Here is a 19,302-nt window from a genome sequence, read left to right on the forward strand (position 1 = left end):
AGTTCATATTTGGGGAAGGTACATTTTATACTTTCCCTTATAAGAATTCCTTTAGGAATGCAGCCTAAGAAAATAACTGTATATGTCCACAAAGATATGGACAGCAAAGAATTACAAACAAGTACAAAAGAAACTAGTTAAATAAGTCATAATAACTATATACAATGTGATCATTAAAAATGATAAGGCACAAAAAATTCAATGGCTTGGAAAAGTGTTTGGACTCTTAAAGGCAAACACAGGTTACAAAGATTATGTACAAGATGAACTTGTAACATACAATGCATACACACATACACAGTTTCTAATACATGTAAGTATTAGTGCTAAAATGATGTATTATGTTTTCAATTTGATTTTATAAGTTTATTAACAACTATGTATTATTATGATTATAAAAATTTTAAAAAACAAATCCATTCTAATTTCTTAAAAGGTTCACATTCAAATCCTATTCTTCGGGTTTATTTTAACAAAGAATGACTCCAATTCTGTAAGTTTTCTCTATCTTACTAATCATACGATTTTCAAGTTATTTACATTAGCAATAGACCTCCTGAAGAAAGTGGGAACCTAACAAAAAGTTAAATTTTTTTCTTCTTCAGAACTGAAATTTTTAAAGATTATAGTTAAACATTTAGGTGAATAATGATCAACACCTGGCTTCTCTTCTAACAAGGCCATCTAATTCTTAAACTATAATACCTGCTGGCATCTCCGTATGATAATCATCTCTATTAGGTCAGTGAATTACTATTAAAAACAACAATTACAAATTACTAATATACATATCTAATAATACTGATAAGAAATTGAAATAAACTATTCAAGCAGTGCCCAAGAAGTTCTTTAAATTTCTTTTTTCTACCTGTACTTTGGTGAGAGGTCCTTTCCATCATCAGGAGGTGGCTCAGGTGGCATTATTAATACAGTATGCTCACTTTTCTGTGAATCATCTAATTCTATTAATTTGGTATCTTCTGCTAAGTCAAAATCAACCTGAAAATAATTATTTTCTCCAATTAATTTGCATATAAGCAAGATCTAATTCTGAACTTTCAACACTTAAGGAAAAAATACCTTTTCTGTTTTCTCTGTGCCTTTATCAGGAAACAACTAGAAAAGAAGAAAAGAGATTTACAGCAAAAATGTCCACTGTGGATTTAATAAATTATTATCTTAAATCCTGATTTGAACAAGAAAAAAAAATCATCTTTTTGTTCCCCCAGTATTAGGCAAATACACAATATTTTACAATATATTTTTTAGATCCTAAACTTTTTGGCTAAAGCATAATATTTGTCTTGTGGCTAGCAACATAAAAACAATCTATTTTGATTAGTTCTTTCATAACCCTTATTCACATACAAAACATAACCAAACACAAAGGAAATCTGGCCTCTCAAAAAAATAAGTTATTAATAAAGACCTACATTATCCAAGTTACCTACCTAACTGGAAAATGCTGGAATATCAATGTTATAAAGAAAGGTTCAACAGTTTTAATCATATTCCTAGAGTTACAGATCACATTGGTAGAATGGGAGAAAATTATTCAAGTGTCGTGTAAGGCATAAATCACTCAGGTCCCATAAAAATTAAAGTGTCATAGTATTCTATGTTTTATGGATATAACTTCAATTTTTATAAAACCTATAGTTAATAATCAGCCCCAAAAATCCACTTAGCAAAAGCAGAAACCCTATTAAATATTAAAAAATATATCAGGCATAATAGCACATGCCTGTAATCCCAGTGGATCGGGAGGCTGAGGAAGGAGGATCTCGAGTTCAAAGACAGCCTCAGCAATTTAGCAAGGTGCTAAGCAACTTAGCAAAATTCTGTCTATAAATAAAAATACAAAGAAGGGCTGGGAATGTGGCTTAATGTGGTTAAGTGCCCCTGAGTTTAATCCCTGGTACAAAAAAAAAAAAAAAATAGAAAACATATATATAAAGAAGTCATCACTGTTAAAAAATTACACTTCTTTAGGTTGAATAAACAAAGCTGTAAATTTTAACATACTTCCCAATATACTTCATTAGGATAAAAGAAAAATTAGCAAAAGTATTTGAAAAGGCATTAAAACAAAACAACACAGGAACATCCATTACCTATAAAACTAAATTTTTAATTTAAAAAAAAACCTAAATCATATCCTATTTATTTAAATAAAAATATGGTAACAAGACTTGAGAGTTTCAAGGAAATGTTCTAAGAACTTAATAGTTACAAATCCAAAGAGGGATTCAAAGAAAAAATTAACTATACAGTAGAAACTAGATACCACAAAAGAAAATGACTCTCAATATGAAGTCTGGAATCAATTAATCAATATTTTCCTGGAATCAATCAATCAATACTTTCCCCCTCCATCTCTCTCTCTCTCTCTCTCTCTCTCTCTCTCTCTCACACACACACACACACACACACACACACAAAAATTATTATCTTAAATCCTGATTTGAACAAGAAAAAAAATCATCTTTTTGTTCCCCAGTACTAGGCAAATACACAATATTTTACAATATATTTTTTAGATCCTAAACACACACACTGACTGTACTGTCTTCCTCAAGATACGGAGGATTAATAATAACGATGATTACACAGTGAAGCCAAACTTTTTTCTTAGGATTGGTATGTAAGACAAAATTTTACCTTCTCTATGCAGTCATCAAAAAATGCCAATCCAGTATCTTTATCACTTACAAAACTGCATTCTTCAATGAAACGAATAAAGATCTGTGTTTTGGATAAAAGGGTATAGAATTTTGTATAGGCCCGATCCCGACTTTTTATAAATCCTAAAGAAAACAAAATTGTAATTAAATTCAAATTTTAAAGTAGAACTAAAAGTTATATTAAACATTATCTTAAGCTTTTACTTATCTATATTATATTCTCTTTAACTCCACATTTATAGAACCTTCCATTTACCACATCTAGCTCTTTCTTCCAGATTCAACCACAAAACAAAACAAAACTTAAACCATTAATCTTTTCACTGAAATATGAATGCTCTCTGAGGCATCTCCAGCTCCAAAGCTCTCAAGTAGAAATTCCTCCTTGATTTTTACTCTGTGTACTCTTGAGCCAATGGTCAATATCCAAAAGCTCAATATTCTCTTTGCAATGCCACCAGATCATGTCTTATAAAAACTTATGCTGAGTTAAAAGTTCAAGCATCTGGCTAATTCACCCTTTCCCCTATTAATCACAGACATCTATTGATAAAGGAGGCTGCTGTTCCATTCAAGGAAAAAACAGGACAGTTCACTCAAAGTCTCTTCCAATTCCTACCATCATCATTCTTCTATACCCACAAGCACAAACAACACAACATTTTGATCTCTTAACTCCTTAATTTTCAACGATCCTATCATTTACCCCACCTCAAACTTTTCACTCCTATACACAGTTATACTCATTGGATTTTCTTTCCTTGCTACCATTCAGAAAAGCCCTCCTTCCTAAATTATCTCATATTTTCATGTAACTCTCAGCCCATTACAAGTAATGAGTATCCTAGCTGGGCACTATGGCGCACACCTGTAATCCCAGCAATTCAGGAGGCTAAGGCAGGAGGATTATGAGCTCAAAGCCAGCCTCGTAATGGCAAAGTGCCAACCAACTCAGTGAGACACTGTCTCAAAATAAAATACAAAACAGGGCTGGGGATGTGGCTCAGTGGTTGAGTGTCCCTTAGTTCAATCCCTGGTACCAAAAAAAAAAAAAAAAAAGAGTATCTTGCCGATCTGGTTTCCTTCTACAAAGTTAAGCTACTTCCACCAAACATTTTATCGTTTGGTGAAGATATGTGGGGTAGGGTGGGTAGAGGGTTCAATGAATCCTCCAATCTACTGTTGCTTTTACTTTCCACCTATACTCTCCTGTCTTCACTTTCCTGCCTATCCAATATTAATTCCATATCCATATCCATCATTTCAATTACTTTCTTGTCAAAGAAAGTATATGAGTTCACTGATTTTTAATATTAATTCTTAAGAATTTCAGTGAATATTTCTTGGTAGCAATATAAAATGGTAGAAAATATCTTTCACTTAAATTAAAAGCAACTGTAATTTCCATGCCACTCACCTTGTCGATCAAACAATGAATCTACAGCTGTGGCTTTATTTGAAGGAGCCTCTGTGATTGGTTTGAGATATGTTCTATATCCTTTTAAAACAGATGCCATAAATCGCAAAAATGCCTCTTGAATTTCCATCTCAAGTTGTGTCATCTTTTTTTGCCAGGAGAAATCTGCTTCAATTGGAGTCATTTCAATGGCTGAACCTTCTTGAGTTTTCCGGTGAACTGACAAAAGGAAGTAAAAACAAAACTGATATTAATGTATGTATCTATTTACATAATGGTGACTGATTAGGAAATAGTCAAAATAAAGCCTATCACTTCTTGAAATTCTTCTCTGCTAACGTAAAGAAATCAATGACAGAGGCTAACCAGAAAAGGTCAAGCAGGAGGACACAAAGAATGTGCTCAAAAGATCATGAATCAGCCAGGTAAGGTGGTGGTTGCCTGTAATCCCAGCAACACTCACAGAGGCCAACCTAAGTAACTTAGCAAAACCCTGTCTCAAAATAAAAATAAAAAGTGTTGGGGATGTAGCTCAGTGGCAAAATATTGCTGGGTTCAATCCAAGTGCTGAAAAAAAAATCATTAATTACATATTAATTTTTATTACTAAAATATTATTATGTAATGAGACTCACTTCGAATAAAATATATTCTTTCACTAAAAAAATTACTTTGGGGGCTGATCCCAACACCTGATCTCTCTCCCTAAATTCTTTACCTTCACATTTACCTGTAGATAGCTGGGAATACAGTTTCTTTAAAGTGCTAAGTAGATTTTTGCATGGCTTTTTAGGTAGCTGTTTCCAGTTCATGTTCTTCTTTTCATCTGATCTATTGAATAAGAACATAATTAATAAAATGTTATTCATAATCTGCTTTCACTAAACAAAAAATTAAAAAAAGAAAGGGGAAAGGACTTTTTACTGAAGTTATAACTGATATTGAGTAGCTGGAATAAGTGATTTTCAAGAACTTCTCTTTTCATTTCAGTCTGCTTCAGTAAAATCTGCTTACCTACCTCATTCTAACCCTCCAACAAAGATTTTTCAATGTTGTAGTTAGCAATATAATACTGAATTAAAGTCTTACTTCAAAAGTTACATTTTCGAATTATACTATTTTAAATATTGGCTCTAACTGACTTGAAATCCAAGTTACCACAAGCCTATTCTAAAATACTATGTGCCTGATGGACACAATGGTTCGTGCCTATAATCCCAGTGATTCAGGAGGCTGAGGCAAGATGATCACAAGTTCAAGGCCAGTCTCTGCAATTTAATAATGCCCTAAGCAACTTAATGAGAACTTTCTTGTCTCCAAATAAAATATAAAAAAAGGCTGGGGATATAGCTCAGTGGTAGAATGCCCTGGCTCAATCCCCAATAGCAAATGAATGAANAACCCAGGACACTTTAACACTTTGCTACATCCCCAGCCCTTTTAATGTTTTATTTTGAAACACCGTCTCACTAAATTGCTTAGGACCTCACTAAGTTGCTGATACTAGACTCGAACTTGTGATCTTTTAAAAAGTCTTCAGAGAGCAAATGCCCGTAATCCCAGCAGTTTGGGAGGCTAAGGCAGGAGGACTGCAAGTTCAGTCAGCCTCAGCAACTTAGTGAGGCCCTAAGCAACCCAGTGAGACCCTGTCTCAAAATAAAAAATAAAAAGGGCTAGGGATGTGGCTCAGTGGTTAAGCACCCGCAAGATCAGTTTTTGGTACCAAAACAAATAAAAGTCTTCAGAGGGAAGGAGACAGTCTGAGTTCCATCAAGTAGGGTATTAGAATTGAGATCTTCAAATAAAACTGGGGCCCTTATAAGGTTGGCTCAACTTAGATTTCTATTGGGAGAAGAGGGATCTCCCCCTGAGAATCCAATAATATAGGCCTGCCAACCTTTAGGCAAAGGCTGAGGTGTTACATTATCAGCATGTTCCAAGAAATTAACTTCAAGTATTCTCTGATCATTAATGCAATCAGCACAGAATCAAACACATCCTCCCAGGAAGGACACCTGACTAATGAAAGAATTAACACTTCTATGTAAAAATATATATTTTAACATCTCTCAAAAAGGAGAATGTTTTAAAACTGATAGCAGGTCAAATTTAACCCTGATCAATTTCTTTCATTTTATGAACTTCTAATATTTTAGTGCCTTTAACCTCCCCAAATTAAAAAGTGTTGTTACTATTCAGATAATCATCAATTTGTAACCTGATCCTAACATTTACCATCTCTGTGTGGCTTTGTACAACTCACTTAACTGTTAATTTTCTTATCTGCAAAATGAGGATGATAATGTACCAACATTCAAGGGCTATTATGAGATAATAAACTGCATTTCATCTAATCTAAGGGACCATGAATTGAAAAATTCACCAATAAGAGTGAAAGGTTGGCCGGGTGTGGCACACACCTATAATCCCAGTGGCTAGGGAGGCTGAGACAGGAGGATCATGAGTTCAAAGCCAGCCTCAGCAACACAGAGTTACCCTAAGTAACTCTGCAAGACCCTGTCTCCAAATAAAATACAAAAAAGGGCTGAGAATATAGTCAGTGGTTAAGGACCCATGGGTTCAAATTCCCAGTACCCCTCCCCCCAAAAAAAAGAAAAGAAAAAAAAAAGTGAAAGGATGTTGCCAATTAAAGTTTATTCAAAAGTGGGGAAGGGAGGATATAGTTCAATGGTTAGAGTGTTGCCTAGGATAACACACTGTGTTCAATCCTCAACACTGCAATAAACAGGCCTACTTAAGTTTACTGCTTGAATGAAGGGCAAATATTAAACTTTAAGCTTAAACATCCATATTAAAATATTTAGGGAGAGCTGGGATGAAGATTGGTCATAGATTGTGAGGTTAGCATAAGCAAGACCTTGAGTTCATTCCTCAGCACCAAACACACTCATTAAATAAAAAATAAATAAAAACTAAGGGAAATAAATACATAACATATAACAATAAAATATACACTACATTTACAAAATTCAGCACCCTTTTAAGATAAAACACTAAAGAAACTAGGGATAGTAGGAACCTACCTCAACATTATAAAGGCTATGGATAACAAACCCAAAGCCAATAACATAATGAATGGGGAAAAACTGAAAGCATTTCCTTTAAAATCTGGAACAAGACAAGGATATCCACTGTCACCACTCCTATTTAATATAGTACTAGAAATTCTAGCCAGAACAATTAGGCAAGAGAAATAAAAGGGATAAAAAAACAGAAAAGGAAGAAGTCAAATTATCACCATTTGCAGATGATAAGATTCTATACTTAGCTGATTGAAAATGTTCCACCAAAAGACTGCTAGAGTTAATAAACTACTTTAGCAAAATAACAGGTTCCAAAATAAAAATTTAAAAAATCAACAGCTTTCCTATATAACAATGAATCTGTTAAGAGAGAAATCAGAAAAACAATTCTATTTACAAAACAAATAAAATATCTAGGGAATAAATCTAACCAAGGAGATGAAAGACCTTTACAAGGAAAATATGGAACACTAAAGAAAGAAATTGAAGAATACTGAAGACTTCCCATGTTTGTGAAAAGGCAAAATTAATATTGTTAAAATGGCCACACTACTAAAAACAATGTACAGATTCAATGCAATACCCACCAAAATACCAGACATTCTTCATAGATCTAGAAAAAACAGTTCTAAAAGTCACTTGGAAGAATAAAAGACTCAGAATAGCCAAAGCAATTCTAAGCCAAATAAGCAATGGTGGAGGCATCACAATATGTGACTTCAAATTATATTATAGAGCTATAATAACAAAAACTGCATAGCACAAATAGATCAATGGTACAGAATAGAAGATACAGAGATAAACCAATACATTTACTGTCATCTGATTTTTTTTTTTTTTTTTTTGGTGGGGGAGGATGGGTACTAGGGATTGAACCCAGTGGTGCTTAACTACTAAGCAACATCCCAGCCCTTTTCATTTATTTTTTTATTTATTTTGCTTTATTTTATTTTACTTTGAGACAGGGTCTCACTAGGTTGTTTAGAGCCTCACTAGGTTGCTGAGGCTGGTTTGGAAGTTGTGATCCTCCTTCCTCGGCCTCTCAAGCTGCTGGCATTAAAGCTACCATATCCAGCTTTTTCATCTGATCCTTGACAAAGGTGTCAAAAATACACACTGGAGAAAAGACAGCCTTTTTAACCAGTGGTGCTAGGAAAACTGGTCAAATGATGAATTGGATGTTGTGGGCTTTTTTGTTTGTTTGTTTTGGGTACTGGGGACTGAACCCAGGTACTGGGGATTGAACCCAGGGATTGAACCCAGGGATGTTTTATATTTTTTTAGTTTGAAACAAGGTCTTGCAAAGTTGCTGAGGCTGACCTCCAAGTTGTGATTCTCCTGCCTCAGCCTCCCTGGCTGCCAGGATTATAGGTGTGCACTACAGCACCTGTATTATACTGGATTTTTAATTTTTTTATATATAATAATTGAGAAAAATCTGAAATTTAAAGAGTATGGGGGGCTGGGATTGTGGATTAGTGGTAGAGCGCTCGCCTAGCACCGGTGGGACCCGGGTTCAATCCTCAGCACCACATAAAAATAAAATGCATTGTGTTGTGTCCATCTATACCAAAAAATAAATATTAAAAAATTAAAAAAAGAGTATGGAAAAAGATACACCAAACACAACTATATTAATGTTAAAGACTAATACAAAGAGCACCAGAAATATTTTTTTAAAAAGCACATGATAGAAATACTTATTTAACTAAAAAATAGAGCAATTCTGAATGTAAGTTCACCTAATAACAAAGCCTTAATAAATAAAGCAAATGTCCAAATAACCACTGGGCATTTTTTAAATATAGTTAATATGATCTCACTTCCAAAACAACTTTTTAGCCAGATGTGATGGCTTATACTTGTAATCCCAACAACTCAGAAGGCTGAGGCAGGAGGATTCCAATTTGGAGGTCAGCCTCAGTAATTTAGTGAGGCCCTAGGCAACTTAGCAATACCCTCTCTCAATACAAAAAATTTTAAAAGGACTGGGTATGTATCTCAGTGGTAAACCACCCTAGTACAAAAACAAAACAAAACAAAAACCTTTTACATATCTTTGTTTCCCATCTACTCAGCTCCCTCCCATCCCAAAGATAATCACCATGAAGACATAAAGTTTAAAAATAATCTGTATTTCCAGCTTAAGCTGCTAGACAAGAAGAACGATTCTAAACCTTAGACACCAAGAAATAATAAGTATTAACAGAAAATATTAACAAAGAAAGGAACAGTAGAGAAAACCGATTAAATTTTGTTTCATTCTTGTATACATTTAAATGTTTCATTCCAAAACTAGCAAACAAAAGTGCATATTTATCCTCTACCTCTTCTTTGCACAAGTAGCAAGCAGCACACTGAAATATGTAATTATACACCTTAAATTTTTTTATTTAATAATTTATCTTTTGTGATCTTTTCCAACATAGAAAGCATTTTCACTTATTTTGTACTGTAGAGTAGGATTCCATTGCATGTGTATACCATTTAACACAGCTGAGACACCTCAATTTTATTTTTTTACTTTAAACAAATGCTATAGTAAGTAACTTTTTTTAACTTTTTATCATTTTACATGAAATAAAACATTATGATACATTACTAGAAGCAGAAGTGCTAGATCAAGAATATATACAAGGTGCTAAGCAACTCAGTGAGACCCTGTCTCTAAATAAAATACAAAATAGGGTTGGGAATGTGGCTCAGTGGTCAAATGCCCCTGGGTTCAATCCCTGGTACCAAAAAAAAAAAGCGGGGGGGGAAGCAAATAAATTACCATGTTAAGTCCTTACCAGACCCCATTCTCTGCCTGATTGGCCACAAGACACCCAGGGCACTTCCTAATCTCCATGCTACTCTGTGCATGCTGTCATATGGCCCCAGTGCACNTTGGGGGGGGGGGGGGTACCAGGAATAGAATTCAGGGGCACTTAATTCCCAAGTCACATCTCTAGCCCTTTTCACTTTTTTACTTTTTGATATGGGCTCTCACTAAGTTGCTGAGACTGTCTTAGACTGTCTTTGAACTTGTGATCCTCCTGCCTCAGCCTCCCCAGTTGCTGGTATTACAGGTGTGCGCCATCACTTTTAGTATCTGGAGAGTTTCATAATTCTGTAAGTATAATTGATCAGTCTAAATTGACTTTAGAAAACACTATTTTTATTAATGTAAAATATTCAAAATGGCAAAATTTAGAATCTCTAATATCTTAATTCAGAATAATAAATAAAGTAAGGTAAAAATCTGAGTTATAATTTCATAGTCATTTCTAGAAGGACTACAATGATACATAACAGAATTAACTGTTTTCAGAGTAGCTTACAAACAAGAAAATGTGTACAATTACAAATATTTAATCCATTCAGGTAGTTTATTACATGTTGTAAGCAAATCTAAATATACCCAGAGTAAGGAGCTACTACAGCTATATAATTTCAAAATATATTTCTGTTTGAAAATGACTTTTTTAGTTATAGCAAATGTTTTCTTCCTTCCTGAAGATATTCTTTTGGTTCAAATACAGGTATCTTCCCACCGAATTCCACTGCTGTGACCATTCAGGCCTCACCCAAGATTTTTATCTATTCAGTATCAATCCGAAAGAGCAAAAAATTCAAGTGCTAAAGGATCTAAGGAAGTAAAAAGAAATTTAAAATAATTTCCAATACTTCCTTCCCTTCCCCACTTTGGGGGAAAGAGTTGAGGACCGGCTCTTAAGCATCTATCCAGAATTAATTCTTTTATTAATGTGGTATGCTATGCCCTAAACCCTCAACTGTACCACTACTCATATTTCTGATATCAATTTCTATGCAGTAAAGAAGAGATCCTTATAAAATTCAAATCCTGACAACTAAGAAAATGGAGTATCTATCACCTTACATTGTGATTAAACTTTACCTAAAACAGGTAAATCCATTTTGCTTACATATGGATTTTTAATTAAATCTAGAAGGCATATCATCTCTGAAGCTCTTAAAACAAGTGTACAGACTTTTCTTCAAATCCATATTCTTTTGATAAACCCAAATATCTCCTGGCCATTGTTAACATAACCAAATATATTTTAATATTAAACTTTTTTGTAAACTACACAAATTTCCCAGATTCTAATACCTTCTCTGCTTAAGAATTACTACATTAAACATGAAGACTTACTAATAAATTTCAAAAACAACATATTGCTAGATGTCTTCTAAAAACTGTAACTACGTATAGTGAAAAATATAAATGGGAGATAATACAAAATGAAGCAACTTACACATATAACATGTTCGTATCCAAGTCAATGCAAACAACATCTGGTGGTGGGTCATGAAGATCAAAATACCTTGAGTCAACTCCAACTATAAATGGTAAAGGTGCACTAAGCACTCCAGCCAGTGAAAGAGGACAAAGGGGAATATATGGGCATTGCCACTGAAATGGAAAGATCATCTGGAGAAAAAGTTATAAAAAATTAACCAAACTTTAAATTTGCAATGAAAATTATGTAATTAACTAATATTACTGAAAAGGGACCACTGAAAAGCAGTGAAGTCTAGTTTTTTTTTTTTTAACCTTAAACTTCATTCCCAAACTGAATGACTATAAAATATAACTAAGCAATACTATAAACCAATGTGATTAAAATTTTCAAGTATGACAATGATCACAAGCACAGTAAAAATGCTAACAACTTTTCATGTTAATTTTTATAATATCTATATAAAACCCACATTCCAATTTTATGGAATCAAAGCAAAACTACCCTAAAAATCATAAAACAAACTTATGCTTTTTAATGCTTATGCATTGCAGCCACCTATTAATTGTCAAAACAATATCTGGCCACAATTCAACCAAGAGCACTAAGGATTTAAAAAACACTAATGTAGGAACGGGGGGGGGGCGGGCACACCTAATGCCAGCTCTCTAGAGGCTGAGGCAGGAGTATTGCAAGTTTGAGACCATTCTCAGCACTTTAGGAAAACCCTGTCTTAAAATAAAATTTTATTTATTTATTTTATTGGAGATGTGGCTCAGTGGTTAATCTCTAGTTAAAAAAAAAAAAAAAGGTATCGCTCAATTGTAGAGCATGTACTTAGCATGTGTGAGGCCCTGAGTTTGATCCCAACCACATTAAAAAATACTAATATATTTAAAATTAATGATTCTCGGGCTGGACATATAGCTCAGTCGGTAGAGTGCTTGCCGCACATGCATGAGGTCTGGGTTCAATCCCCAGTACCACAAAAAATAAAAAAGAAAGAAAGAAAATTAACGATTCTCTTGGGAATAGTAAAAGTCACTTGATGCTCAATAAAAAATTGCTTGATCGTTCAAATAAACATTTTAAATAATCCAACTTCAGTGCAATATAACATCTTAAAAAGTCATTAAAAATACATTCCTCAAGAATCTTTACCAGTCTTCCTTTACAAAGCTAAACTTTAATTGTATCATATGTGCTGTAAAGAAAAAGACATTTTTGATAATTAAAAAATTTTAATCAGCTTAGATTTAAATTTTAATCATTGATAGTGAAAATTTTTCTCTCCTATTAAAATCCTTGCTTTCTTAAGACCTGGGTCAATTCTCACCCTTATTTATCACCACTCACCCCAAAGAAATACCCACAGCACTTAATTACCTCAGTTATTACAGATGGTTATTCAGGATTGGGTTTTTTTGTCTTCAATCATTATTTACTTGACAAATATCAGAGTACTTAGTAAGTACCTAACATTGTTCTTCATGATGAGACCATAGTAGTGAATTAAAAAAAAAAAAAAAAATCCCTATCCTCTTATCCTCATAGGATTTTAATCTACTTTTTTCTATAAAAAGTTCTACGTATTTTAGGTCTTACAAGTCATATTGTCACTGTCACAGCTACTTAATTGTTTTTGTGCATGAAAACAGTCTTAGCTAAGATGTAAAAAATGGCCTATGTACCAATAAAACTTCACTATTTGCAAAAACAGGTGAGATGCAGAATTTGGACATGGTTTGTCAATAACTGGTGTGACAGAAAGCAGCTGAAATTTTTTAAAAGGCCAGGCATGGTGGCACACACCTTTAATTTCTGTGACTCTAAAGTTCAAGGGAAGCCTCAGCAAATTAGTGAGACAGTATCTCAAAATAAAAATTAAAAAGGGCTGGGGATATGACACAGTCGTTAAGCACCCTAGGTTCGGTTCAATCCCCAGTACCTGCCCCCGCCCCCGCAAAAAAAAAAAAAGACATAATAAATAAAATATATACACTATGTAAAAAATGATAGTCACAGGAAAGTGATTAGAGTTCAGAGCAGGAGAGAGAGAAAGCAGGTTGTATTAGGAAAATGAGGATAAAGTGACGGCCAAGCAGAAACCTGAAAAAGTTGAGGGATTTAACCAAGGGGAAGATACCTAGAGAACAGTGCTTTAAATGCAAGGAGCAGCTAGGGCAAAGGCTGCTCTAAAGGTAGCAAAAAGTGAGGTTGGCAAGAGTGAGCAAGGGGAAGAGTAGTAGAAAATGAGATCAGATTGCTGAAGGGCAGTCATTCTCATAGGACCGTGCAAGGACTTAGAAAAGATTCCCTTGAGGGAAAGATATCTTTCATTTGATGAAAGACAATTTATACCTGCAAATAAAAAATCTTAGAATAAAACTATGTGACAGCAACCTATGGCATCCTTCTCTTCACCTTTGATTTTTGCAACACCATCATAAATAGAGTCATTTTTGAAAAAGCATTCAGAGTTTCATCTATCTTTGCTTTGGGTCTCCATTAATTTCTTTTCTTTTTTTTTTTTTAAACATACTTTTCAGATTTTTTTAAAATATTTTATTTACATTTTAGTTTTCGGCAGACACAACATCTTTGTTTGTATGTGGTGCTGAGGATTGAACCCAGGCCACACGCATGCCAGGCGAGCGCGCTACCACTTGAGCCACATCCCCCTCCATTAATTTCTTAATGTTCTTTGATATTCAAATCATTTTCCTTTTGAACATGTATTGTCATCTTCACCCTTTTTTTCAGTTTTATCTTCAAGTGTTAACTTGCTTATCAAATTCTGATTTATCAATGGTTTTATACACTATTCAGACAATTCTCCTTATCAGCAACATAAACCTACATAGTCCTGCAATTTTCATAAGATTACCAATTTCAATGTGCATTTTTTCCCCCAACTGTTCATGCACTGTATTGCTGAGATCAGCCTGGGCCACAATGGGTCTGACAAAGGAGTATGGATAAACACCAACATTTAAAGGGAATATCTGAGAGGGAACTTGCTAAAACTGTCAGTTCATTAACAAATGTTTCATTACAACAACTAGTGTTTTCACATGCAACTATAGAGACCTGAAAAAGTAATAATGAGTATCTTCAAAAGCCATGTCATATGGTTATTAATATTTTCAGTTATAGAAGCATTTCTCTGATCAGTAGAGTACCTGCCTAACATGGGTGGAGCCCTAGGTTCAATCCCCAGAACCGCAAAATCAAAACATCAAAAATATTAAGTTCTTAGAGACATACTCCATTTATTGTTTTAACAAGTATTTATTTCCTGATGCCTACTCCATGCTAGACAACTGGAATAAGTGCTAACAATACAGGAGTAAACAAGAGACTTAGGAAGAGAGGAGAATCAACTACTTTAAATAACAAATGAGATATAGAATTAGAGAAATGCAAAATCCAAAGTTCTACACTATGGCTTATAAAGTCCTACATGATCAGATTTCTTTCTAAGTGCAATAAGAAGCAATCATAGAGTTTTATACAAGGTACTTCATTTAATTTTTATTTGTGCTTTATATAAGAGCTGATCATTTAGATATTTTTCTATCCATAATCAAGTCATATATATTACTGGATACAATGATTAAAAATTAAAAGAGAGAAATTAACTGTGTAATTCATTTGTATAATTTAAAATGAAATTGTCCAGAGCTCTCAATGGACAGCTTCGTTTATAAGATTTATTAGTATATAAATATGCAGTTTCTCACTGAAAGACTTTAAAATATAAAAAATTAGAAATTGACATTTTTCTTCAAATAGAAACCACCTTTGTTTTCTTTACACTTCCTATTTTTCTTTTTTTTATATTTTAAATTTTTTCATATATTTGTTCTTTTTAGTTATACAAAACAGTAGAATGTATTCTGACTGGTCATACATACATGGAGTATAACATCCCATTTTTGTGGTTGTACATGATGTGGAGTTACAATGGTCATGTATTCATACATGAACATAGGAAACTTATGTCCAATTTATAATTCATCCTACTGACTTTTCCATTCCCATCCTCCCTCCCTTCCCCCCAACCCTCCTTCCATACTTCCTATTTTTCTTTGCAACCTGATTACATTGAACTATTACTGGACTGGTTAATTTTCAAAGGGGCTTTCTTTGAAGGATATTTCTCTTTAGAGTGCAAATTCTCTATCAGCAATTTTGTTCTAAAAGTAGAATACTGTACTTACAGCTACAACAGCTTCAGCTACCCCAGTCAACACAGCTGGCCTAAGAGAATGCAGCAGAATCTTACTCTCAAGTAAAACCAAGAGCAGCAGTGTTGCACAATTCTCAGGACCCAGATTCATCAGCAAGGTACTAAAGTTGGCTCCACTAGAAAAAAAAAACAGAAAGAAAAGGTTATGAACTACTTCGATAAAACATATTATAATCTCCTTATTAAATCATTTCCTAAGAGAATGGGGCAGGGGAGTACTGGGAATTGACACTGAACCAATGATTATTATGTGCTTGAATGAATGTCACAATGAATACCACACTATTATGTATAATTATAATGCACCAATAAAAAACATAAATAAATAGGCCAGGCCCAATTGGGCATATCTGTAATCTGAGTGGCTCAGGAGGCTAGAGCAAGAGAATCACAAAATCAAAGCCAGCCTCAGCAATTTAGTGAAGCCCTAAGCAACTTAGTGAGACCCTGTCTCAAAGTAAAAAGGGCTGGGAATGTGGCTCTGTGGTAAAAAAAACCCCTGAGTTCAATCTCTGGTACTACAATAAATAAATAATTTCCTGAATGTTAACAGATGGAGAACCTAGTATTAATTTCAAGTCTAGATTTGCTACTTTTAAAAAATAAAAAGTAGCAAATTTAATGATAGTATAATGGGATGCTTTAAACTCTCTTTACAAAACAAAGGGGCTATTAATGGAGAAAGATTTTCATGAATTACAACCATTTGAGCTGAGTTCAAAAGAATGGAGGTAGCCAGACATGATGGCCCATGACTGTGATACCAGCCACTCCAAAGGTTCAGGCAGGAAAATCACAAATTCAAGGTCAGCCTCAGTAACTTAGTGAGACCCTGTCTTAAAAAATGGAAAGAGATGGGGAGATGGGGAGGTGGCTCAGTGGTAAAGGACCTCTGGGTCCTTAAAAAAGTACCACACACACACACACACACACACACACACCAAAAAAAAAAAAATTGGGGGAATGGAGAAAGATGACATATGGAAAGGCCCTGGGGCAAAATATAAATAAATAAAGTCAGTGTTTAAATCAAGGTATTGAATAGTAAGTAAGGGGATAAAAATAACATGAGATTAGGCTGAAATTGAAATGACACAATTATATTGGCATTCTCAAAAGGGCACACTGGCTGCAGGGTAGATAAAGAATGAAGATAAGAGTAAAAAGATTAATTAAGAAGTCAATCATGAAGGATAAGTAATCATGCTAGCCCAGACTAGTGATGCATACGAAAAGAAACAAAGGATGCTAAAATCTCTTCACTTTGAACATTTAGTTATGACTTGGATATGGGAATGGGAGATAAAAGGGAAAAAGGAAGAATTTCCTACATCTAATCTTGCAACTCTCTGAAGTATTACCATTTTAAAATACCACCATTACCTACCCAGGTATCAAAGACAGAAACATTAAGGTTAGCTAGGATAACAGCACACACCTGTAATCCCAGGGACTCAGTAGCCTGAGGAAGGAGGATCACAAGTTCAAAGACAACCTTATCAAGACCCTCAGCAACTTATCAAGACCCTGTCTCAAAAATAAAAAATAAAATGAGGGGCTGGGGATGTGGCTCAAGCGGTAGTGTGCTCGCCTGCATGCGTGCAGCCCGGGTTCGATCCTCAGCACCACATACAAATAAAGATGTTGTGTCTGCCGAAAACTAAAAAAAAAATAAATATTAAAAAATTCTCTCTCTCTCTTTCTCTCTCTCTCTTTCCTCTCACTCTCTCTAAAAAAAATAAATAAAAATAAAATAATAAAATAAAATGAGAGGGGATGTGACTTAGTGGTAAAGTGCCTCTGGGTTCAATTCCTGATACAAAAAAAAAAAAAAAAAATCAAAGCTATTCTTACCTATTTTTAAAATAATAATTAACTTTGTTATCCTAACCCCTAAATATTTTAAAGTATTCTGCTCCGAATAAAGAAATATATCATTTTAAATATCATTAATTGGGCTGGGGGTGTGCAGCTCAGCAGTAAAGCACTCTGCTACCATGCACAAGGCCCTGGATTCAATCTCTAGCAACTCAATAAGTAAACAAACAAACAAACATATAAATATCATTAATATTACCTTAGTGGTAAAGGTGTGGAAACTGGCTGTGATAATATTAATGCATCATGGACTGACAGCTTGAAAAAAAAGAAAAATAAATTAACCAAACCCATTTTGAAATCTAAATATTTAGATCAGGTAAAATGGAAAATAGTTCAATACACAGAAATATTTTTTTGAAATATAATAAGATATAAACTGACAGCTGTATTTATTCAGAGGTATTACATAAGTTCTTTTTAACTAAATTGTTAATTTGAGCTTTAATTCAGTTAACTGGTTAAAAAGCAGTTACTTAAAAATTTGGGAATAACTCCTTTATATAAAAGACTCAGATTTATTTACTCAATAAACTGGTAAGTATTTTGTATTTGCTTCATGTATATTAATATTTGAACTAAAATATTTACTAAATTAGTAAAATATTTACTAAATTAGTAAAATATTTACTAATTTAGTAAAAATATTTCCTAAAATAACTAAAATAATACACTCAAGATCAACAGTATCTGTCTTAATCCTACCATATATATAATGTTAATATTTAGGGAAAAAAATATTAAAAAGCTTGCCTCTACAGACCAGTGCTACTCAACTGCTATATGCAAACTACTATTGTCCAGGAAAAGATAATAAATATATATCAAAATCTTTAGCAGCTTTTAGGGCACTCTGATCCTGCTCCCTCATTCAAGCAATGGAATAACATCTATGGACAGGACACACACCTGTCTATTTCTATCCTGATCTCTTACAGCAAGGTGCATGTGTTACAAGCTATATACCTACCTAGGTTGGCCACTTATTAGAAAGAAAAAGAAACCAGCCTTGAGCATAGATAGATTAAAAAGCACTATTACAAATTGTTTCAGTTCCCTGCTCCAACCATGGTTCAATACATTTTTAACATTTATCCATCACTCTAAAATTAGGAACAAAATCGTAATTCTGGGTCTTATATTATTAAATTTAGCTACATAAAGGCCATGTTTGGACCAATGATGACAATGTCATGAACCAAAAATTATAATTATTCCAATTCTGCATACTTAGGATCTAAAAAAAAAAAGCCCCTAAGGAAAAATGGTCAGGAAAGCTATTAAATAATAGAAATTGAACTTCATGAATGCATTGCTTCACTTCATACTCAAAGGGTCATGGGATCCACTCTACAATGACTAGAATGGCATATGCAGGGCTCTCTCAAAATGTATTTCTTTTTAATTACCTGTACAAGGATTCTTGGTCTTTGTGGTGAAGGAAAAGGGATGTTTTGCATAAAATGTGAAATATGCCTGGAAAAGAATTTAAAATAAAGATCATAATTACTTTTCTAAACTTTTTCATAGATTTTAACAAATCTTAACTATCTCTATACCTCATCTCAGATATGACAAGGCTATTAATTTAAAACTTAGGCTAAGGAAATAAATTTGGGGGCCAGGCACAGTGGCGGACACCTGTAAGTAATCCCAGCTACTCAAAGACTGAGGTGGGAGAATAAGAGGTTCAAGGTAAGCCTGGGCAACTTAGTAAGACCTTGTCTCAGAATAAAAAGTTTTTAAAAAGTAGAGAGGTAGAGGTGTAATTCAGTGATAG

The 19,302-nt window shown here is 33.8% G+C and overlaps 1 protein-coding gene across 9 annotated transcripts in view; it reads right to left on the reverse strand.

The window, feature by feature from the left end:
* Dennd4c (DENN domain containing 4C) overlaps window positions 1–19,302 on the reverse strand; it is a 96,194-nt gene that overhangs the window by 45,297 nt on the left and 31,595 nt on the right. For 6 of the 9 annotated variants that reach the window (XM_048783898.1, XM_048783901.1, XM_048783900.1 and 3 more), the window contains 9 exons: window positions 18,932–18,998; window positions 17,722–17,780; window positions 15,616–15,760; window positions 11,408–11,583; window positions 4,820–4,932; window positions 4,102–4,320; window positions 2,662–2,807; window positions 1,081–1,116; window positions 869–999 (listed from right to left, as the gene is read on the reverse strand). In XM_048783898.1, coding sequence (XP_048639855.1) covers window positions 869–999; window positions 1,081–1,116; window positions 2,662–2,807; window positions 4,102–4,320; window positions 4,820–4,932; window positions 11,408–11,583; window positions 15,616–15,760; window positions 17,722–17,780; window positions 18,932–18,998 — 1,092 coding nt within the window. The remainder of the gene's footprint in view (window positions 1–868; window positions 1,000–1,080; window positions 1,117–2,661; window positions 2,808–4,101; window positions 4,321–4,819; window positions 4,933–11,407; window positions 11,584–15,615; window positions 15,761–17,721; window positions 17,781–18,931; window positions 18,999–19,302) is intronic. The other 3 variants (XM_015502570.2, XM_015502569.2, XM_048783899.1) reach the window with 1 other exon arrangement.

The sequence above is a fragment of the Marmota marmota genome, unplaced genomic scaffold (assembly GCF_001458135.2).
Source record: "Marmota marmota marmota unplaced genomic scaffold, marMar, whole genome shotgun sequence".
Lineage (NCBI taxonomy): Eukaryota > Metazoa > Chordata > Mammalia > Rodentia > Sciuridae > Marmota > Marmota marmota.